Source organism: Pan troglodytes, chromosome 12 (genome assembly GCF_028858775.2).
Source record: "Pan troglodytes isolate AG18354 chromosome 12, NHGRI_mPanTro3-v2.0_pri, whole genome shotgun sequence".
In the NCBI taxonomy this organism is placed as follows: domain Eukaryota; kingdom Metazoa; phylum Chordata; class Mammalia; order Primates; family Hominidae; genus Pan; species Pan troglodytes.
In genome coordinates this window covers 12,076,718-12,100,825 of record NC_072410.2, presented here as the reverse complement: position 1 = coordinate 12,100,825, position 24,108 = coordinate 12,076,718, and the positions used below count along the sequence as shown (strand labels likewise).

General features: G+C 40.9%; 1 protein-coding gene across 34 annotated transcripts in view; it reads left to right on the top strand.

Annotated features, from left to right (window-relative positions):
* BCL2L11 (BCL2 like 11) overlaps positions 1–24,108 on the top strand; it is a 47,511-nt gene that overhangs the window by 4,039 nt on the left and 19,364 nt on the right. For 4 of the 34 annotated variants that reach the window (XM_016949240.4, XM_063789440.1, XM_016949236.4 and 1 more), the window contains one exon: positions 3,762–3,980. The exons of 27 other annotated variants lie outside the window; for them this stretch is intronic. In XM_016949240.4, the coding sequence (XP_016804729.1) occupies positions 3,762–3,886 (125 nt within the window). In that variant the 3' untranslated portion in view covers positions 3,887–3,980. Of the gene's footprint in view, positions 1–3,424; positions 3,518–3,761; positions 3,981–17,146; positions 17,311–24,108 lie in introns of those variants that run through there. 3 more of the 34 variants (XR_010149264.1, XM_063789438.1, XM_016949235.4) reach the window with 3 other exon arrangements.

The following is a 24,108-nucleotide window of genomic DNA, read 5'->3' as shown; positions in this document are numbered from 1 at the left end:
AATGATTTGTTTTTTGCCTAAATTCCTCTTTGTGCTTATTGCTCAGAGGGTTTGGACATAGTACTAATCAGATTAGGTTGTAGGTTTTTATTTCAGGGATTAAAGGCAGTAGTAGGGTTTGAACCAAGAGTGGCTAACATAAATACCACAGAGGCCCACAGCAAAATCATGGAAGGAACTGACCTGGTGGAGACTGGTAAATTGGAGAGTATTTGCCCCTTCTATGTTTGGGCCACGCCTAATTGTGGCTGTGAGGGCATGTGGTCTTAGGGTGGGTTTTCCTATATTGCAAGATAACCTAGGAATGCAAAATTGATGCCAGATACCCTGTTTCAACATTGACAGCTGATTTAGATTTTGAAAACATTGTACAAGCTGAAAAGAAACATCTGCAGACTTGATTTGGCCCTTGAACCTACAGCATATGACTTTGGGTACATACTTTGGGTAACCTTGGTGAGGGGCTGAGTCTGTGTTGATCGACTTGCTGTTCCCCACCAATGGAAAAGGTTCATGTCTTGATCAGTAGTCAATCACATTGACCATTTGTCCAGATTAGCTTGCCATACATGAACAAGATAGAAGTAAGTTGGTAGAGTTATCAATTAGGAAATCCAGTACAGAGTCTATTATAATTTAGATTGTACTTCATGATGAAGGCTAACTCAACAAACCCATCGAAACAGACACTGGAACAAAATGACATTTCTAAATACCATCCAGCTCTGTCTTCATAGGCTTCAGTGAGGTAAATCGGGCAGGCCTTTGCCCATGTTATAGAATTGGAAAGAACCTCAGAGTGGTGGTCACTTGTCAGAGGTTGGGCACACCTGTGAGGTGGTGGGGAGAAATGACAAACATCCCAGCAGCTACACATGCTGGCTGCACGTCTCTTGCCAAATGCCAGGAGGTAATTTTTTAGGGCCCCTCCTTAGGGAAAGGGGCTGGAAGTTTTATTATTGCTGTTACTACTGCTCGTGAACTCATTTCAGCCTTAGAAGTTCTTGGTGCTTGTAGTTTTTGTTCTACTCATGAAAATGCTCCCCCATATATATGATCATTCTCGCTTACTATAACATCCTTGCTTACTAAATGAGTTAACAGGGCTTTATGGTGTGTATCGTGAAACACATGTGCATTAAAGACCCTCTGGAAGGTATTAGCTTTTCACACTTTCACAACAAAAGCTTCACACTTGTGGTTATTAAGCTATTTTCTCTAACCAGTTCCCTTTCAAGCAAAATGCATACATTGGTCTCTGTAGGTGATGGGTTAATGCATGGAAATAGTTTGTCCTTCCCTGGAACTGGGAATAGTGGGTGAGATAGTGTATTTTTTAATGTAAAGACAGGCACAAATGCTTTTTTTGTTGATAAATACTATTTTACAAGCTAATTATAAGTTAAGCACTGTTACTTGAGATGAAATATACAGGGCTTCAAAGATCATAATCTAAATAATTATGCACAGCTAATGGTTATACCTGTGAAGTAAAGTAGTGGATCCTGAGGTGTAATTTTATAGTATTAGCTGCATTTCAGTAGATGGTGTGATGAAGAGTTTAATGCATAGAATTAAATGAGAAGTTACAAGGAGTTTGTTTAAAGTTAATGTACCGAGGTAAGTTTTCAGTGTTAAGTTTTTGGGAGATTTGTTTTGGGAGAGGATGAGTTGGGGTTGGGGGAGGAAAGGACTTAGCCAGATGTGAGTTTCTTAAATTGAAGCATAAAATTTACAATTTATGTAGTCCATAATTTTCTCTGGACATTCTACAGTCTTAGTTCATGCCTGAAGACCACTGAAATAATGCTGAGTTGATAAGTGGTTCTCTTGACTTTGTTTAGTATTCTTTACTCAACCCTATCCATGAAGTTCTTCAATGAAGCTTTTGATAATTTATTGCAAAATACATTTTCCACAAAGAAGTCATTATGATTGGTTTGAACTAGTGGAACACAAATGTGAGGTTATAAAGAGGTTCGCCTTAGCCAGGGGCTCCTTTAGCCGCAAAGCAGTTTTTTGCTCAGCAACTTGGGGTAGAGATCAGTGTGTCTTGAAGTTTTGTTTTGCAAAACTTTGTTCTAATGAGAAAGTCAAGTCTTATGAGGAATGTATAGTAGTTGAGTGTTTGTATTAACACTGTTTTCATATTTTCCTTTATGTCTCTGATTTTTCTGAAGACAAGTTCAAGGAATATATTTATCTGTGGGGCAACAGATACAGTTTTTTCACTTTTCCTCAATTTTAGTCTCCTTACACTCTGGGAGGATTAACTTGACAAATGATACCTTAGTGAATAACTGATTATTTTTATCAAAATCACTCACATGTGTTGGTTTACTGAGTGCCTTTTTGGATGAGTGTTTTATGCCATATGTGTTTTTAATGGAAATTAAAGTGTAGTCAGTACACTAAAGTGTAGTCAGTACAATTGGAAATAAGAGTTGAGAAAAGTCAGGATATGGAGGAATGCTCCCTAGTGTCATGTTAGTAAATGTCTTAAATTTTATACTTGTTCCCTGGCACATTGGAATTCACAGATGGGAGTTAATGGCTTTCTTTTTTTTTTTTTTTTCCTCAGCGTCTTGTGGGTACTTCTCTTATAGCTGGTACTTGTCTGACCCCTCCTTTAGTTTGTGAGCTCCCTGGGCGGGGAATAATGGCCTGCAGATGCTAGCGAGTGCCTGACAAAGAGGAGAAGCCCAGTAGATGTTGAGAGTCAATCCAGCTCTGCCTGTTAGCCTTTCAGACGAATAAAGTTGAAGAAGGCAGGTAGCAAGAAAAAGATCCTGACCTCTGCTCCGCCAAAGTGTTTTTAATTACCTGGACCTAGCTGTAAGGTTTGCCACGTAGTGGTGACAGCTGAGGTCTAGCTCAGCACTACTCAGCAGGGAAGCCACACATGCATTAAGCACTTGACATAGGACTAGTCTGAACTGAGTTGTGCTGTCATTATTGATACACACTGGATTTTGAGGAGACAAAAAAGAATGCAAAATAGTTTAATTGTTTTCATATGGGTTACATGTTGAAATGGTGTTTTAAATATATAGGTTAAATAAAATATAAACTTGTATTGCAGTTAAACACAAAGCGTAAAATATACCATCTGAACCATTTATTTCTAAGTGTACTGTTCAGTAGTGTTAAGTGCACTTATTTTGTTGTGCGGCCAATCTCCAGAACTTCTTCACCTTGCAAAACAGAAATTCTGTACTCATTAAACAACTCCCCATTTCCCCCTCCCCCCAGCTTCTGACAACCATCATTCTATTTTCTGTCTATTAATTTGACAACTTCAGATACCTTATATAAGTGAAATTTATATAGTATTTGCTCTTCCATGACAGGCTTATTTCACTTAGCATAATGTCATCAGGGTTCATTTATCTTGCAACATGTCAGAATTTCCTTCCTTTTTAAGGCTGAAGGTTGTTCCAGTGTGTGTATATCACATACTTCATTTATCCATTCGTCCATCAGGAGACACTTGGGTTGCTTCCACTTTTTGGCTATTGTGAGTAGTGCTGCTATGAACATGGGTATGCAAATATCTTTTGGGGGATTCTGCTTTGAATTTTTTTGGATATATACTTGGAAGTGGAATTGCCGGATCATATGGTAATTCTATTTTTAATTTTTTGGGGAACCATCATGCTGTTCTCCATAGAGGCTGTGCCATTTTACATTCCCACCAACAAGGCACAAGGGTTCCAGTTTCTCCACATACTTACCAACACTTTTTTTTTTTTTTTTAACAGTAGTCATCCTAGAGGATATAGGTGATCTTTCACTGTGCTTTGGATTTATATTTACTGGCTTAGATTTGTATGGCCACCACCATAGTCAAGATGCAGAACAACTCAACCACAAGGATTTCTCATGATACCTTTTTATAGCCACAGCCACCTCTCTCCCTCTTCCTTGAGCATTTTGTCATATGGTCATTGGTGATTAAATAAAATGTATTTTAATATTGACTTTCTCTGTTTCTTTCTACCTTTTTAAACATGGCTACTAGAAAAATGCACAATTAGATTTGTGGCTGGTGTTCTGTTTCATCTAAACAGGCTGGCCTCACAGAGGAGCTGGAGTGTGCAGTGCTGCTCTAGCAAGCAAGGCTTGACTCTTCCCACTCAGGGCACATCACTTCCATGAAGCTTACTCCTTGGGTTGTTTGGTTGACTTAGGAGAATGGAAGTGATTAGCAGAATCTTGTAAGCATTTTAAACATTAAATGAGCATTGTAAACAGCGGCATTCTTCAGGCAAATACAGTTTTGTTTTACCTCTTTAAATTCCATGGTATATTCGGACTTCAAAAAGTAGATGGTAGAGCACATGCTTCCTCAGCACCTTCAGGCTGCCTGGAGCCTCCCAATAGAGGTGTCTTCGAGGGAGTCCCAGCTCTGTCTCTGAAACCCCAAAGTTACTTGTTTGACACCAAGAGAAATAAGGAAACTTTTTAGGTCCTAAGTGGGGAGAGAAAGTGCTAGAAGAGAAAGATATTTTTCTTTACTAGTTCCAAACACATTTATTAATTGTTAGTTACCCAATTTTAAATTTACATCTTAAAAAAATTTTTTTTCAGTTAATTATAGATTCACATACATTTATAGGAAATAATACAAAGAAATCGTATATGCCATTCACCCAGTTTCCTACGATGGTAACATCTTGCCTAATTATAGTATACTGTCACAACCAGCAGTTGACATTAACAGAATCCATCTACTGTATTGAGATTTCATCAGTTTCACATGCAGTCCATTTCATGTGTCTGTGAGTGTTTACTTCTATTCAGGTTTATCAAATGTGTAGATTTGTATGGCCACCACCACAGTCAAGATGCAGAACAACTCCACCACAAGGATTTCTCATGGTACCTTTTTATAGCCACAGCCACCTTTCTGTCTCTTCCTTACCCGTGATAACCACTCATCTGATCTACATATCTGTACTTTTGTCATTTCAAGGATGCTGTATAAGTGTAATCATACTGTATGTGACCTTTTGAGATTGGCTTTTTTCACTGAGCATAATTCCCTTGAAATTAATCGGAGATGTTGTGTAACAATAGTGCCTTGTTTTTTATTGCTGAATAGTATTCCATAGATGATGCACCACAGTTTGCTTAGCTATTCACCTGTTGAAGGACACTGTGTTTGCATGTTCTGGCAAGGCCCTGGCACAGCTGGAACTCAGGGAGGATTAAAAGAAGTATTTATTGTACTTTTACTTCTCTTTTTTTTTTTTTTTTTTTTTTTTTTTTTTTTGAGACAGTCTCACTCTGTCACCCAGGCTGGAGTGCACTGGTGCGATCTTGGCTCACTGCAACCTCCAACTCCCAAGTTCAAGCGGTTCTCCTGCCTCGGCCTCCCAAGTAGCTGGGATTACAGGCACGTACCACCACACCCAGCTAATTTTTGTATTTTTATTAGAGATGGGTTTCACCATGTTGGCCAGGCTGGTCTCGAACTCCTGACCTCAGGTGATCTGCCTGCCTTGGCCTCCCAAAGTGTTGGGATTACAGGCGTGAGCCACCACACCTGGCCCTACTTTTAGCATCTATGTGTTCACTTGTAGTATATAGAAATACAATTGATTTTTGTGTGTTGGTCTTCTGTTGTGCAGTTTGCTGAACTCCTTAATTCTAAGAGTTTTTCATAGATTTCCTGGGAGGTCTGTATAGTTATGTGATCTGCAAATAGGGACAGTTTTATGTCTTCTTTCTGATCTGTGTACATTTCTTTTTCTTGCCCAGTTGCACCAGCTAGAATTTCTAGTGTTTATGTTGACTAGGAGTGGTGAGAGCAAACATCCATACCTAGTCCCCAATCTTAGGGGGAAAGCTTTCTGTTTTTAATCATTAAATATGATGCTAAGTGTAGGTTTTATATGGGTCGTCTTTAAAAGAATGAGGAAGTTTTAACCTGTATTCCCAGAATGCTGAGAGTTTTTGTCGTAAATGGATGGATGTTAGATTTTATAAAATGTTTCTGTATCAGTTGATATGATCCCATGATGTTAATTTATATTAACCTGTTGATATGGTACGTTCCATTGATTTGCAATGTTAAGTCTCTCTTGGATGCCTGAGACAAATCCTGCGTGGGTAGGGTCTGTAATTCTTTTTGTGCACTGCTGGATTGAATTTGTTGATAGTATTTGCGCCTAAGTTCTTGAGAGGGGTCTGTCGTCTTCTTTTAAGACTGGTTTTTATATCAGAACCTTAATTAGGAAGGGTTCCCTCTTTTATTTTCAGGAAGATATTGTGTAAAATTGGTATTGATTCTTTTCTCAATGTAGAATTCTGTAGTGAAACCATCTAGGCCAGGAGATTTTTTTTTTGGCGGGGGATGGGGGCGGGGGTGGGGGGGATGGGGGGGCCGGCGGGCATTTAGATTATAGATTTTTTTTTTCTTAGTTTTTGTAGGATTGTTCAGGTTGTCTGTTTCTTCCCAGTTGAGTTTTGATAGTTTGTAGCTTTTGAGGAATTGGTCCCTTTCTTCTAAGTTGTTGAATTTATGAATGTGAAAAGTATTTGTAGCATTCCAATATTTTTAATGGATGCAGGATCTGTTGTGATAACCCCTGCTTCATTTCTAATACTGGTAATTTGTGTCTTTTTTATCTCTGTCAGTCTTTCCAAAAGTTTATCAGTTTTGATTTTTTTAATCAGCTTTTTGTTCCACTGATTTTTCTCTACTTTCCTATTATTAAATTTATTGTTTATTATTTCCTTTTGCTTGCTTTGTGCTAGGTTCTTTTCCTAGTTTCTTGAGACAGACACTTGGAATAATGTTTTGAGACCTTTCCTCTCTTTTCTTCTTATTGTTTTCTCAGAAAGAAGCATTTAATAGGTATTTACAAACAGAAACCCTATCTCGGGCAGCCTCAAGATGAGATGGTAGATCCGTGCATGGTTACCCTCCAGACCCAGGGCTTATGAGCCATAGGGAAAGTGTATATATGCTTCAGAAGGGATGTATAGGACAGTTGGCTTAAGGGCAGGATTTATGGAAAGATAATATCAAACTAAGGACAGGATTGATGGTAAGTACATGCTCGTACCCAAGGAACAGTAGATAAAATAGAAATCTTGGAGGCATTCCCAAAACCAGGGTTAATCAGAAGTTAACACAGCAGATTAGCATCCAAGATGGAGTTGTTTGGCCTCCACACTCCAGCTCCCAATCTGGCTCTTACAGTCTCATGTGCCTTGCTCTTCTGCCATGGTCCCTGAGCCTTCAGTGGGTGTGCTTCATTTTGTATAGCTGTACCAGTAGTGCCTTGGCAATGGAAAATAAATCGGGCACAGTGGAATTCCAAATGAGGGAGATTCTCAGGCTTTGTTGAATCATTTGTAGTCCTCAGAATACCATGATTCTGGTTTTCTCGGAAGAAGTAAAACAAGATAAATACTGTTAATATGCACACAAAGATTATAATGAAAAAGAACATGAAGAAAATTAGAACTCGGTTCTTCTTTAGAGACTTGTAGCTAGGAAGTAATTCAGGATGCAGTTTGAGTTGTAGGCAAATAATAAAAACTCAAAAATAATGATTAGGGCTAGAATCTGTTAACAGGTATTATAGTTTTCTTTGGAGCATATTTTTTTCTCCAGTTTCCCCATTCCTACCAAGGACCAATTTATTTGCAAAACACATTTTAGTCTCATTATACTTAGCCTGATTATTTGCATAAAGTGCAACAAGAACAGTGATTGGCCATATAGGCTCTTTTTAAGTTGGCTTTACTGGAATTTTTTCATAAGGAATCTCAGATTAGACTTTTAGAAGCCTCCAGGCTTGAAAGCCAAGCTGAAAATTTGCCAGCAAACATTGCCTGTAATACCTACAGATCGGGTGAATTCCATTCTCCTCGAGGTCCCAAAGTATCTTGAGGTTCCTGGGCCTGTCGGAAAATGACATTCCTTGCTTATCGAAGATCGGGAACCTTGTAAGGGAACTGTGTAGACAAGGTACCAGGCCTGTCTTTTTTCAAGGGGCTTTTTATTCTTTAAAGCAGTCTGGTCATATCTGAAAATACGCTATTCAGTCAAAGCCTTGGTAAAATAACCCATGTCTCCAATTGCATATAGAACATACTCTATACAATTTCAGTTCTTTTAAATGTGTCAAGGTTTGTTTTGTAGCTCAGGATATGGTCTATTTTGGTGACTGAACAAAAGAAAACAGATTCTTAACTGAACTTATGCAAATAACTATATTGCCATAAAATAAGAATACTCATGAGTAGTTTCCAAATTTTGGAGAACTCAGGTAAATTTTGCTCATGAAAGTATACTTTACTCAATCATAAGCTATAAATAACTCAAAAGCAAAAGGATTTTCTTCAATTAGAATGGCAGCCTGCCAAACAGCGTGCTGTGCATTCACCTTGGAACTGCCATCCACAAACCAAGCAGCCATGTCTCAGGAGCAGAGATGGTGGAGTCTTACCCCCTTTCGCTTTTGTAATGTACGCATTTATTTAGCGCTAGAAATTTCCTTTCCACCACTGCTTAGCTGCATCCCACGTGTTTTGGTATGTTGTGTTTTCATTTTCATTGAGTTCTGTCTATATATTTTTAAATTTCCTTTGAGACCTCCTCTTTGACCCTAGGTTATTTAGAAGTGTGTTTTATTTCCAAAAATACCTAAGTGTGTTTTCTGTTACTGTTTTCTTTCTGATTCTATTATGGTCAGAGAGCATATTTTATACTATTTCGGTTTACAAATGTGTCGAGAATTTGTTTTATAGCTCAGGATATGGTCTATTTTGGTGACTGATCTATGCTGCATGGGTACTTGAAAAAATCTGTATTCTGCTGCTATTGGGTAGAGTGTTCGTTATATATACATCTTTCAGATCTTATTGGTTGATTGTGTTGTTCAGTTCTTCTCTGTCCTTGCTGATTTTACTGTCTTGTTCTGTCAGTTGCTGAGAATGTGGTGCCGAAATCCCCAGCTGTTTCCTTTCAGCTCTATTAGAGTTTGCTTCATGTCTTTTGAGGTGCTGTTGTTTGGAGTTTACACATTTAAAATGTCTTCAGGTTGGATCCAATCTTCTATCATTGCTGTAAAAGGTACTTTATCTGGTATTAATAGCACTTCTGCTTTTTTAACATTAATGTATTAATGTTAACGTAGTATTATCTTTTTCCATCCTTTCACTTTCAATCTGCCTATGTTGTATTTGAGATAAGTTTTTTATATATGGCATGTCTTTAGATAAACCTGTTTTATCTAGTCTGCCCAATCTGTCTCTTAAATGGTCTAGACCATTTACATTTAAGATAATATATGTAAGTCTAAATGCCTTTTTGTTATTTGTTTTTTGTTTCCTCTGTTCCTTGTTTCTTTTTTTGTTTTTTAACCTTACTGTGGGTTATGCGAACATTTTCTAGGATTTCGTTTTGATATGTTTATGGTGTTTTAAAATATATTGCTCTGTATCATTTTCTTAGTGGTTGTTCCAGGTATTACAGTATGTGTGTGAAATATATATTCTAAGTCTACTGATATCAATGGTCGCAGCATTTTATGATGGGAGCTGAAGAATAGAAACCTTACTTTTCTTTAGGCTCTGTTAGCCCCATTTTTCCAATATAATTGTCTGAAGTATTTCCTCCATGTACATTGAGCACTGAATGAGTTGGTATTGTTATTTTTGCTTCAACCATCAAATATGATTTAAGAAAGTACTGTTAGTCTACTAATAGTCACTTCCATTTTTCCCCTTCCAATGTTCTTTCCTTTCTGAAGTTCTAAGCTTTCTTCTTTTGTCATTTCCTTTCCGTTTAGAGAACTTCCTTAGTTCTTTAATGATAGGTCTGTTAGTAACAACTCCTCTGAGTTCTCCTTCTGGGAATGTCTTTATTTCCCCTTTAGTCCAGAAGGATATCTTCACGGAAGATAGAATTCGCAGTTGATGTATCTCTTTCAGTACTTGGAAAACATGCCACTTTCTTAGGGCCTCTATGGTTTTAGATGAGAAATCCCTTGTCATTTAAATTGGTGTTCTCAACTACGTTATGTGTCATTCCTATGTGGCTGCTTTCAAGATTGTCTTTTAGTATAAAGAAGTTTAATTGTGATGTGTCTTGTCATGGGTTCTTTGGGTTTATCCTTTTTGGGGTGCACTCAGCATCTTGAATGTGGAGTTTCACGTTTTATGCCAGGTTTGGGAAGTTTTCAGCCATTATGTCTTTAAATACTTTTCCAGTCCCTTCCTCTCTTTTGGAACTCTGATGATAAGAATGTTAGTGCTTTTGTTAGTCCTGTAAGTTCCTGAGACTGTTCATTTTTTTCCAGTATATTTTCTCTCTCTTCAGATTGAGTAAATTCTATTGATTTTGCCTCATATTCACTGATTGTTTTTAAAATTATGTTTAATTATATTTTTCAATTCTAAGATTTCTGCCTGTTTCTACTAGGTAAGTTGGAAGTTCAGATTTCTCCTTGGCTTTGCTGGTACTTTCCAAACAAAAGAGGGGCCCCAGTGCACACTGCTTTATTGTGTCCAGTTGTTGGGGGAGGTGTGTAAGCTTGGCTCCCTCAGCCACTGCTGACATCAGGAAGCAGGGAGACCATAGAGGGCTGCCTCACACCTTGTTTCTGCAGAGTAGAGGTCAGAACTCAGCTTCCCTCTGAGGGAAGCTGACCCCACCAGGGGTGGGGGGGTCAGGTACAACATGCCAACCAGGCCCACTTTCTACTACCTGATTCTCCCTCTTTGATGCTAGATGGGAGAGTTCTCTTTTGTTCTCTTTAATTAGCCAGATGGGGCGAAGACTCAGTACCCACTGGGTGCCCAGACACCCAAGGCTGGGGCTGGGAGAGCCGATGGGCCCATGAACCCTGTTTTGCACTGTCTGGTTCAGTGGGTGTGTGTAATGTCATGTCAACTAACTAACCCCACCTTGTACCCACCCGTTGCTGTTTAGTAGAGGTGGAGGCTTAGCTCACTGCTCACTGCTCAGCCCCACTAATGTAACCCTGGGAGGGGATGTTAGATAACTGCCCTACTAAAACTGCTTTGGCCGGGCAGCCGGATCACCTCTGCCTGCTTCTGCCAGGGAGGGTCTGGGAGATCGGCCTGCTGACACCATCTGGTGGTGGAATCAGAGCACCTCCTGCTTCCCCTGGGCTGGGGATGGGCTGGAAGATCAACTCCCCACTCTGGCCACGCAGTGCTGTGGGGCTGCTGCCAGGGGCGTTGTGGTTTTCCCATTGCTGTTTGGCTAGAGTAGGGCAGGAATCATGGAGTGGTTTTCTGTTGTTAGGTCACCCTCTTTTCAGTCCCTTGGCGATGGAGAACAGGCCTCCCGTGGAGCTGTTATCTACGCCTCTTGGAGAGGCCCAGTTGGAGGTTTCTTCTGCAGCATGCTGTCCAGGATACGTGGGAGTGAGGAAAACGGCATACTCCCTGTCCGTCATCCCTCAAGTCCTGAGGTCCCCAGCAGCCTGTCCTATTTCCCGCTTCAGTTTTCCTGGGCCTGCTTGCTGTGTTCTCTCTAGGGTTGTCTGAGGTTCTGTCTCGGGTTTTCAGTTGGGAGAGGAAGGACCTGGGGAGATGGCTCCTCCACCTTAGTGGAACTAGAGATCTGCAGCTTCCTTTAGGTGTTTATGGTGGCTGTTTGTCTTAGTCCCTTTGAGCTGCTCTAATGGAATACCTGAGAGTGGGTGGCTTACAAACAACAGAAGTTTATTTCTCACAATTCTGGAGGGTGATAAGTACAAGACAAAAGCAGGTTTGGTGTGTGGTGAGGGCCACTTAGACGGCACCTTCGAGCTGTGTCCTCGAGTGATAGAAAATGTGAGGGTTTCTCTGGGATCTCTTTTGTGAGAGCACTAATCCCATTCCAATGGCCCCACCTCCTAACACCCATCACTTTCAAGGTCAGGTTTCAGCGAGAGTTTTGGGGGCATGTAACGTTTATACCATAGCAGTATCAGTTGGCTCTGGCTGCAAAGACTACTCTGAATTGTAGAAGTTACTTCTTCACTCCTTTTTACTCTCCATGTGGAATAACAGACTTACAATGATGGAAAGAGATTTAGCTGTGATCCAGGCCACCTTTTTCACATGATAACCGTAACATCTATTGCTGTAACTCCACTGTGTGTGACTCTCATGGTGTGACCATAGGGCATGCTCTGTGCCGCTTTCGAACATCACTCCTGAAAATGGCTGGGTAACCCAATTCCGATTTTATATGCCTTAGGGGGGACTTCTTACTAAAGATTCAGACTTGTTTTATATTTAGAGTACTTGTAGTAGGTTTAGAGATACACACCTAATTGCCAGTTGAATGCTGTACATTCTGATGCCTTGCTGCTTCACTTACTTTAAAACCATTAAATCTGATCATTGGCCCAGTCTCCACACACCTCATGTCTGTGGTCATCCTGCCTGTCACAGGACTCGCTATGAACCACCACCTCTCCCTGCCCATCTCCACCTCCCGCACCAGAATTAAGTTGTCTCCATTCCTTCTTTGTTAGACCAGCCTCAGTCTCTTGGTGTATTCCTCATGTGATGACATTTCTAGCCTAATCCACTTCTGGTCCCTGCTCGGTCAATGGCTGAGACTTGTGCTGGGGCATCTGACCTCAGACTGCTTTCCTTCTCTGCAAGTCTCATCACACCTGTCCTTGGAGACCTCACAGGCTTGGTTCTGTGCTGACTGTAAGCTCTGTGCCACCCACATCTCTCAGACCCTGCACTGCAGGCACAGAGCAGAAGATGTAACATTCCTCCCCACTTTTTTTTTTTTTTTTTCAGGAAATGCTAGCAGAAACATATATGCCAGCATTGTTTATACAGCCAAACGACTGTCCTTGGTCCTCTAATGGGAGGGGAGAATCTACATTATTCTGCCCTTTTTTTGGCAGACTGGTGCTGTCTTCATGGTGTTAAAAAGAATAATGGCATAGGGGAAATGCCTGTTGGCCTGATGTTAAGTTTTAAAAAGCTGCAAGATTATTTATGATAGTCTGGTTTAATATTAAAGAAGTTCATTGGCATATCAAAAATATAAGAATACATTAAATTGTCAGTAGTGGGTATTGTTGTATTTTGGTTACAGGTGGGCTTTTCTCCCTTTTTTCTTTCTTTCTTTCTTTCTTTTTTTTTTTTTTTTTTGAGATAGAGTCTTACTGTCACCCAGGCTGGAATGCAGTGCCATGATCTCAGCTCACTGCACCCTCCACCTCCCAGGTTCAAGTGATTGTCCTGCCTCAGCCTTCTGAGTAGCTGGGATTACAGGCACCCACCACCATGCCTGGCTAATTTTTGTATTTTTAGTAGATACAGGGTTTCACTATGTTGGCCAGGCTGGTCTCGAACTCCTGACCTGAAGTGATCCGCCCACCTCGGCCTCCCAAAGTGCTGAGATTACAGGCATTGAGCCACTGCTCCTGGCCACAGGTGGTCTTTTCTGTGTGCCTTTGTGTATGTACACAATTGTCATAACTAGTATTATGTTTATAATCAGAACAGATTTAATAGATAATACTTACTAAAACTTTTGCTCTTTATAATTTTAATCTTTGTTTTTGGCATTCCCAGCAGCCTGTCACTGGGCATGCATACCTTGTTTGTGTGATTCAGTGTTAACCGTTGTGTCTTTTGCATTGGTGAAGATTTTGTCCGGGCTGATCAAGCTTTGGTCCCATCAGGACCATCACCGAAAGTACTCGGGGTGAACATTAGCCCCCTAATTTACTCTTTTGGGGTCTGCCTTTTTATTTTTTGCAAAGTGAGTAATCTCTCAGGGAACATCTCCATCGGGCAGGATCATGGATGGATTTGGTGTTGGCAGGTTGCTCTTGGTAGCTGTCTCCCCCACAGGCTGCTCTTGGGTCTGGAGCAGGTTTTGGGTCGGGTCCTGCCTGCCCTCCATGGAACCTGGGCGGAGCAGTGAGTCTGTCTGAGCTTCAGCTTCCTCAGCCATCAAGTGAGGACATAGTGCTCACCTCTGAGGGTCATGGGGAGTTTTTCCATAAGCAAATCGACAGAAAGCCCCTGGTAGAAACTCGCACAGGAATCTTTCCTTGCCCCTCAATGAGCCCTCAGCCCTGGCAGGTTAGTGAGCATGACTGTAATGAAGTGCTCTCTACTGCTTTCCGTGGAAAGGAGCTGTCGTTCCAGGAGTATAGGAAACTCCTAGGGAAGTGAATTCATCTGTAAATGCTACTATAATTCTAATCCCCTGGGTCCCAGAACAAACAAGCAAGCAAAAAAGAACATCTTTTCTAGAAAGTGGCCTGGAGAGGGTGGGAAGAGGAGGTCTGAATCACCCCTAACCTGCCAGTGAACCAAACATCACCTGAGAAGAACCTCAGCTTCTTGGGTAAATCATGGAGAGACATCTGGAAACCTGCCCCACCCCAGCGCTGTCTGAATTGGGGGTGAGTTGGGGACACCTGCTGGAGACGGCCCATTTGATTTGGCAGAAACTTGACTATAATTCAAAATGTGTCTTGAGACATGAGACATAGACTCAAGTACTTTTTCTTGCAATCCAAACTTACGTACTTTTTCCCAAAATAAGGGATACATTGGTTGCTCGTGGATTTAACATTAGGAGTGTTCATTGTGTGAATGCAATCAAGACTTCTACAACTGCGTTTTCCTTCTTTTCCCTGAGGTAATTAAACTCCTTTAGTGAGAAGACAATTTAGACAGACTGTTGGCCATTGATAATCAAAATTTTGATATTTCTAAGTGAGTGAGTTATGGATCCTTCTTCTTGGTAACCTTTTTTCACACACTATGAGGTAGCGGAAGTAAACCGTCAGTATAAGCAACATGTACCCGGTTTAACCCGTTTGTAAGAGGCCAGGCCTTCGTGGTTTTAAGTATTTGCTTAGAATGAATTTGTCTCCCCAGTGTCCTCTGGGAAACCAAAATGTGCTTTGTATTTTCTCTTCTCTGCCTTGGACCAGATCCACATGATTCGTGAGTAGAGTTGCCAAGACAGGTGTGGCAAGAAATAGCCCTGAGACAGGGCTGCTGGCACGCAGCTCTCCTCCTGTTCCGCCTTTCTGTGTGGACCACGAGGCAGCAGTGAGGGCTTCCCATGGAGCGTGTCTCCCTTTCAGTCACACATCTTGCGCTCACAGTCACTGCCAGCCAGTTGACTGCAAGTGCTGTGTCTGTAAACCTTGCAGTGGGGACTTGACATTGCTTTCAGAGTGAGGAAACCGAACTTGGGGATTTGGACATGAGTCTGGGCTGTGCTTAGTGTTGGAGCCCCGGGTTGAACTTGGGTCTTTGGTACTGGCAGACTGCCCTCTGCACAGTACATAATGCTTGGTTTAGTTTGGACTTCCCTTTCTTAGGAGTGAGATGGTTTTGAAGCTAAAATAAAAAAAAAAATCATTTCAAGCTGATAAGAGTGTGTGTGTTAAATGGAAACACGTTCAATATAAGGATTTCAGCTATTTGAAATACCTTGGGGCCCTTTCCCCCCAAAATATATTGTATTCCTGGGTCATAACATGCTTCCCATTCCAGTTCCTAAAACATTTTACTATTAGCAGTTTATAGAAGACTTACGGAGTGGTTTGATACTTTTTTTAAAGAAGGCAGCTTAAGTGGATGGAATCTGATTTTCTCTTAGGCACGTGCATCTGCGAAGGTGTCTGAGGTGAGCCAAGCTCGATAACCTGATTTGTTGAGTGAGTTACTTTTCTGTGGGAAGTGTGGTGGAGAAAAGACTAGAAGTGTATTTTCTTGTTGATTTGTCTGTTATTTGGTCCCTTGAGAAAGGCATTAACCTGAAGTAGTCTATAGTGAATTCTGAATAGATACAATGTTAGTATATATGTGAGTTTACACCTCATTTTTGCTGATACTTGATCATAAATTCTACTAAATTAGTCAAAACAACAACTTAAGAAAAAGTTTGATACATAGCAGGAGTGCAATATTTGTTGATTTAAAGAGACTCTCATTAGCGTTTAATGCAATATACGAGTGCCAACAGTTCCTTCTCTTTTCACTTGGATTTCACCAGGGTGCTCATTTGAAGCTTAGAACTCTGTCCTCGGCAAAGAAAGCCTGGCATACGCTGTACAAGGTGTTGACTCATCTTTGTGTTCCTCTGCTCCTCTAGTGTGAGGTGTGGAGTAGGAGGTTCCAGCAGGTGACCCAGCCCAGCCTTGGTCCTCCCATAGGCCTATTAACAACCCTGGGGCAAATGCCTCAGCCTGCCTGGAAATCTCAGTGTCAGGGCCATGGCCCTTCCGCAGTGGTCATAGCAGTGTAGGGAGTTGGTGCCTATGCGGAACTGGCCTACATTGAGTTAGAACAATCCACACGTATGTTTATTGCGGCATTATTCACAATAGCAAAGACTTGGAACCAACCCAGATGTCCAACAATGATAGACTGGATTAAGAAAATGTGGCACATATACACCATGGAATACTATGCAGCCATAAAAAATGATGAGTTCATGTCCTTTGTAGGGACATGGATGAAATTGGAAATCATCATTCTCAGTAAACTATCGCAAGAACAAAAAACCAAACACCACATATTCTCACTCATAGGTGGGAATTGAACAATGAGATCACATGGACACAGGAAGGGGAATATCACACTCTGGGGACTGTTGTGGGGTGGGGGGAGGGGGGAGGGAGAGCATTGGGAGATATACCTAATGCTAGATGACGAGTTAGTGGGTGCAGCACACCAGCATGGCACATGTATACCTATGTAACTAACCTGCACTATGTGCACATGTACCCTAAAACTTAAAGTAAAAAAAAAAAAAAAGAATAATCCCAATTCTTGTGAGTTTTTTTTTTTTTTTTTGAGACGGAGTTTCGCTCTTGTCACCCAGGCTGGAGTGCAATGGTGCCATCTGAGCTCACTGCGATCTCCGCCTCCCAGGTTCACGCGATTCTCCTGCCTCAGCCTCCTGAGTAGCTGGGATTACAAGCAGGTGCCACCACGCCTGGTGAATTTTTGTATTTTTTTAGTAGAGACAGGTTTTCACCATGTTGGCCAGGCTGGGTGATGTGCCCACCTCAGCCTCCCAAAGTGCTAGGATTACAGGCGTGAGCCACTGCACCCGACCAGAACAATCCCAATTCTATCTGTATCACACAGTGTGTTTCTCATCTAGGATACAGACTCACTGGGCAGCAGCCGTGTCTGCCCTGGAAAGTGGGGGCATCGGGGAGGAGGAGGAGGAGGAATGTGTGAACCCAAACACATGGAAGACCTTCAAAAGCACCAGAACACAGTCTTTCAGCACAGAATTCTTTACATCCTTAACTGGCACTTGTGCTAATGAAGACTCTACCTCCTGTTCTTTTCCTTCTGTGACAAAACAAGTTATCTGTCTGGGAAGACATGGCACAATTTATTTATACAACATTTTTATGGCTTGCAGATGACTCCGCTGGATCCTCCCTCAGAATTGCCCTTCATAGGGAAGTTCAGTGGCCACTCAAGTGGTTAGCAAAATCAAGGTGAAAAGTTTTTCTTTTTATTCAAAATGGGATAAAAAGAAGCAGCTGCCTTTTGTGACTTTTAAGTGAGAAGCTTTCATTATGTCTTAGCCCTACAGTGTGTTATCAATAATCATATCTGTGTTAAATTGTACTTCACTTTGTACAATTTAAGTTAAAACTTACCATTGTAAGTTTTACCCGTATACATTATAGGCTTTTTCCATTTTTATTTTAAAAACTGTTTAAGGTGCAGCTTTTTAGGATTCTGTTTTTGCTCTTATTTTTTTACCTGTGTCTTGGTCTTTCTTATCATGGAGGTGAAAACAGTAATACTGAAGACCTTAATGTGAGTTTAGGAGAAAAGATGTTAATCACCAGTTTCCTGCTACTGGTTTTACATTTCATAGAGGAAGCCACACTTATTTTGTCATCAGAAATTCTTATATTTTTAGTTTAAATTCTCATCTCCCTCCCCTCTTGCCCAGATCTGGTTTTTTGGCTAGAAACAACTTACAGTAACTTCAAATTAAGCATTTTAATTCTAAGGAATGGTCTTAAGTGAACCAATGTATATAGAGTTTTATCTTTACTTTTAAAAGGTCTCTAAAGCATTTTTCTTCTTATGGGGAAATAAATTGGGTAGTTTACCTTGTCAGTAGAAGAAATATAGGGATTTGTGTCTTTGCACTAAAGTAATTTCAGGGTTGGTCTTCTTTTAGCTGTCCTTAGTTTTGGGATTATTTTTGGTTTTCAGAATAAAATGGCACAGGTCAGATACTTTTAATCCCCTGAAAGTAATCTAAAGCTATAGAAATGGAGCTGTGGCTGTCGCAGAGACTTACTAGGATGAAGGTTGGTGTAGAAAAACTAAGGAGTAGTAGCAGTATTCAGTGTCCCGTGTCTTTCCCCAGCAGAACACTGGCAGAACACCAGGGCAGAACACTGTCACACACTATTCAGAGCAGCGATTTCAGGAGCACACCAAGGCGGGCCAGGTGGTCAAGGGGCTTCCCAGGGGATGTCATACAAGGCACATGGAAAGAACTGGTTTAGGACCAGGTTTGGCACAGGTTCACTGACAAAAAGTGGGGTGATGATTGAGAGGGATCATAGATTTCCTTTATAGTCCCAGGGGCAGAATCAAGATTGAGGTGGGGCTTACTTAGAAGGGAACATTTCAATTCCCTACGAGGAATAGCTTCGTAGCACTCAGTGTTCTTCAGCGAGGACAGCAGTGCCTTAGGAAATGTGCATCTGTCCCAGGAAGCGGGCACACAGGCTGGGAGTCTTAGAGGGCTCCTGCCCAGGTCTCCCACATGGTGCAAGATGCTGGGCTTCTGTCATGACTCAGCTGGGGATGTCCTTGAGTATAGGGATCACAGCTCAGTCTGGGTTTGCTCCTGGCTTGTCCCCAGCTGCTAGTAAATATGTTAATATGTGTGTCGGGGACAGCTCTGGTGACATGGATAATTAGTTCTTCTGATGTTGAATGAGAAATGAGTAAAAAGGCATAACACATTAATCTTAATGTCTTTAGACTTGTATTTTTATTATAAGGGACAGATAATAGTGAATCAGGGAAAAAATCTCATGAACACTAGTTTCCAGACTTCTGTCCAACTTCACAGCCTTGGTTTACTGGCAGTTTCCAAATGGTCAGGCTGGAAATTGATGAAAGCTGTTTCTTTTGACCATGGCTCCATAAAGGCAATGGGCAGTGCACGTTGAAAGAGTAAGTATGAAAACACTGGCCTCATCTCATAAACTTTATTATTGATAGTATTTTATCCTAGCAGCTGTTTTTGAAGCACTGTCTTGAATTCATGTGACTGCCCAGGCTTTTGACACAAATGTGTTCCAGGGAGACAGATTGAGGAATCTTTGAGTACTAATGCTGTCACTGTATTTCTCATAGCTTTTGTTTTCATCCAGTGGCTCAGCGGAATTGATTGGGATTGCCAAAAAATAAAATGATACAAGTGAGAAATAGACCTGGAGGGAGGTGTGTGTGTGTTGTTGGTTACTTGCTTATTTTATTTCTGAGAACCGTCAGAGTTGAGGATTTCAAACGTGATTCTGATAGCATTTACCGCAAACGCTGATGGCAGTTGCTCTCCTTTGCCTTATAGCTAACTGGGACTAGAAACAGCTCCATCACCCAGGTGAGTTTTATAAGGAAACGTAAGGGGGCTGGTCTGTTGCTTCCCTCCTCTTGTAAGCTTTGGATAACTCTGAATTTAGAAAGATATTTCTGAAGATATTTAAAGAAGGAGACTTACAGAGTTGAATAAACATCCTGGAATTTTTCTTTCTCTAAATGAATGTCAGCTTCAGAAAGCCCACCTGCAGTCAGAGGCAGTGTCTCCCCTAAACATTGTCGGAGTATCTCTTGGAATTGGTGTAAAGCTGGTTTCAGAGTCCACAAAGAAATGGCCTTTTACAGGATCCTTTATTGCTTTTGGTGGTTAAAGCAGAATCTCTCTGGAGAGTAAAGGTAGACAGCCCTGCAATGTCTGAAGGACAGGCCTTCTTTCTCCTCACACCCCTGCAGTCCCTGGCTGTGCCTGGCTGTTTCCCGCAAGTGCCAGACAGAATGTGCACTTTTTGGCTAAGTATGTTCTATTATGTGTGTAAAATCCTCTCAGTTCTGAGTTGAATATCGATTCAAAGCTTAATTCACGCTGATTACTTGAAAATCTAATCTTGATTCTACTCGAGTGTTTGTAGATATCTGAACATCTGAAAACAGTACAGAGTGCAGCGTTCCTGTGAATTTTAATTTGGCTTCTGGTACTACACTTGGAACTCCAGTAATGATAAGATGGGAACTAAAACAGCAGCTGCCCCTCGGAAATGAGGGTCGCACCACCTCGTTCCCAGACTGAGGCTGCAGTTGAGAATGCTTGTGTGTGACATGCCCCTGCCACCCAGTACACACACCTGAGTCATTAGATGTCACTTTATGGCATCGTCACAGAGAACAACTGGGTTTTGGAGAGAGAATGTCATGATGTGACTTCATTTCCTTGGAGCACTGGGATAGAGGCTCTTGGGTTAGAAGCTCTTGGACATTAAAGAGAAATCAGAAGGTTTAGCCTGACTGATACTGAGCTCATTGTAGATTGACAATCTCTCTTTTTAAAAAAAAAAAAAAGTTTCCTGCCGTGGCTGCTGGCGCTACAGAAAGTCCTTTGTGAAAGCCCCAGCCTGATTTCACTATCAACCACTTAACCACGGTATTAATTTTTCAGTTGTTGAACTTTTAAGATTTTAAATTACTTAAGACTTTAAAAATAGTCTGTTGCTGAGCCAGAATAGTTTGTTAAGAAACATGCATCTTTGAGTAGAACTAAAGTCCCTTGGTGTTGGAAAATGCCCTCCACACTCCTCCAAAAATGGATTAAGAATACTTCATGGTATTTTCCCATAGGTAGTAATGTTACCAGTAAGTTCCGGGCTTCAAAAAATGATTTCTAAGAAGTTTGAAGATTCAGTGGACACACTTTTGGCAAAAATTGCTTATATCTGACACATTGCATTATAAAAGTTTTGATTAGTGGCTTTTTTTTTTTTTTTTCTTGTAACAAGTAAAGAGAAAGAAAACATGGATCTGCCTAGGAAGTCACCTCTGCCTGAGTCTGCTACTTGCAGGATTGGAGCTTTTGCTGCAGATTACGGCTTTGAAGTCACTTTACCTCAAGAGCAGTTTATATTTTATTGTGCTTTAAAAAAAAAATTTAGTGCCAGGTTTATGGAGTGAAGTGCTTTCATAAATGCTGAAACTACATTTTCTGTGGGTAAAAATGCAGCTCATCAGAATTTCCCCTTTGAAGAATTTTTTATGTTCACATAAAATTGCCAAGTTAAAAATTTGATCTCCCTACAGAGTAAGAGCTTTCATTTCAAATAAAGCCATTTTATAGACCAGGTATCAACATTTACGGCGGTCAGACACATTGCAGATAGCAAAATAAAATATTTATGCTTGGTTCTTACTTTTCTTATAAACTAGAAATGTCAACCTAAGTTATCTTTTTGATAGCTCGAGTATGTTAGGATAGGAGGAATTGGGTTGAGTATCCAGGTAAGATTACAGGAGTGAGGGTGGAGCAGCGTGTGTTTGGAGATTTCTGTATCCCAAACCCCACGGGCTCCAGGCACGCTTTTGGAAGACCATACCGGTGGATCCCTTTGTCATCGTGGTGGCAAAGCAAACTGATGCTAAAGGAAATAACAAAACTTAATTCTCGTGCTGATCGGTGCCACTGTGGGGCTTACAGACCCCATTCATTTGTTCTGGTTGATTTCATGTGGTGTGAGACTCGCTAACATTGAATTAGTGATAAAGAGAGGCTTTCTCTATCCCCATAGAAGGTATTTTGTCACTTAAGAAATAATTGAACTTTATGTTGCACTGTACTAACAGATTAAAACTACCCTTTTAAAATACAGGAATAAATAAGAGTTAAAATAAGAGTTTTTATCATATAGTCTTCATAGCCATGTACTACTGTGTGCATACTAGCTAAGTCTTATTGCAGGATGAGTGTTTGCCATTACTTTTAGGTTTATAAATTCAGGAAATAACTGTATTTGCTTCTCAAAAAAACAAACTGGTTTTTAAAAAAATAGTGATAGGTGCTAGTTAGAGTAGCCCCTACAGATCAGTCTTTTTTGCAAAATGTAATTTATAGTATCTATTTCCATAATAACTTTTTAAAACTACACCTAAGTACAGTTGATAGCTCTTACTAATGTAGTTATTGCCAATTCCAGTATAAGCCTAGTTTCTAAACCATTATCTTTGCTTAATACAACTCTCCTAACTCTGAAATGCTAAAGACACATCTCAGGGCTCCAGGGCATTGCCATGGTTTCTTGCCTTTTGCCCACCAGGGTCTGGTTGGGAAACCGTCTGCACCAGAGTTGCTTAGGGACTTGAAAGAGTACAGCCTCCTGTATCTCTCTCTCTCTCTCTCACACACACACACACACACACACCTGCCATTTCTCCCTGCCAGAGCTTAGGGATGTGTTTATATCCATGAATTTATTTAGGCTAATTAATGTTAACTACTGGACTTTTCTTTTTGTACAAGAAACAGGCCATTCGTTTATTTGCTTCTGCCAAAGCCAGCAGGGCATTTATCTCTTAAGATGAGTAAGTTGAAATTGGCTAATTTGTTAAAAGCTCCTACCTGCTGGCTAGGTTGAATGCATTCACTAAGTGCTAGTTTTGATAGGTTGGCTTCTGACAGAGACTGCCCCTTGATAGTATTTGGTGGTATTTGCAATTGCCAGCCCAAGCACGAGCCATGTGGAAGCTTCTAAACCACAGACACAAGTCAAAGTGTTAAAGAGAATCCAGTGTACTTAATTTACGAGTTAGGGGAAATTGACAGGGGGAATTATTTTTGTTTTGTCTTATAAAAAGTATAAAATATGTCTCCTTGTCCCAAAGAAATTTAGTAGTTAGTTGAAATCAAGTGGTTAATCTACAAGAAGGTAAGCCCCGTGGGAGCAGGGCATGGCCTCCTTTGTTGCTATACCCAGAGCACCTCCTAGAACAATGTCAGGCATGTGAGTGTTTGTGTTTGTTGAGTGGATTTGTGAATATCATTGATGTATTAAGTATTGGGTAACTTGGCCTGCAATTTTTACCAGTCTGCCAACTTTATAAAACATCAATCTGTAGTTCACAGATGTCCTTTTGATAATTGGTGTTTTCCTCACTTCTGACTCCGGGGCTGAAGGCAGTTTTCTCTCTCAGTCGTGTGTAGTGAGAAACAGGTGGAGCTTGAAGCTCAGGAGAGGTGGGTGATGGTGTCTTGCTGGCTGGACGTTCACTTGTGCGTATGGGTAGGCACATCTCCTTTAGGAGGATTGCATGAGACCCTTGTGCAGTAAACACACTTTTCTTCTTCCCCTAAGGGCGAACTAACTTGTTAAAAGCTTCTAAATCAGAGAAAGAACACTTAAAAAGAGTAGCTCTTTAAGGGGCAGTAAGCCCAGGAAAAGGAACTATGACATCAGCATCACCTCATATCACATCTACCCAGAAATTTTGTTTTCTCCCAGTTTAGTTCAAAAATTAATTTTAAGACTTTTTACAGATTTGTTAGAAATATTTGTGTGACCCAGGTACAATCAAAGTAAATTTTGTATGATTGGATGTATTCAGAGGCCATGCCTGACATCCTGAAAGTTTCCCCTTCATCAGCCTTTGTGCTTCTCCACCAGGGCTTCCTACAGCAGTTCCTCCCTCTGGTTTATTCACAGACTGCAGATAACTCTGGAGGGGATCGGTGTGTGTCCCTCTTACCCCGCCGCCACCCCCACAGGGGTGGTGTGATATTCTGCCTCTCTTAGGCCCTCAGTCTTTGTGGGATTATTGTTAAATTCACTTGGGTATAAGATGAGGCAAGAGATTGTAGAGGAATTGGCAAAAACTCTTCAAAGTGTTCACTTTTAAGTGTTTTTATAGAGCTCTGAATCAGTATCAGTTTTACTGGCCTTTTACAAAAATAAAAACAGGAAGTTATGTTCCTTCGTATGGCAAAATCCTATTGTAGGTTTTTACCTATTTTGTTCTGGTGAAAACGTAATATGTGTGTTTAATTGTGAGTACGGT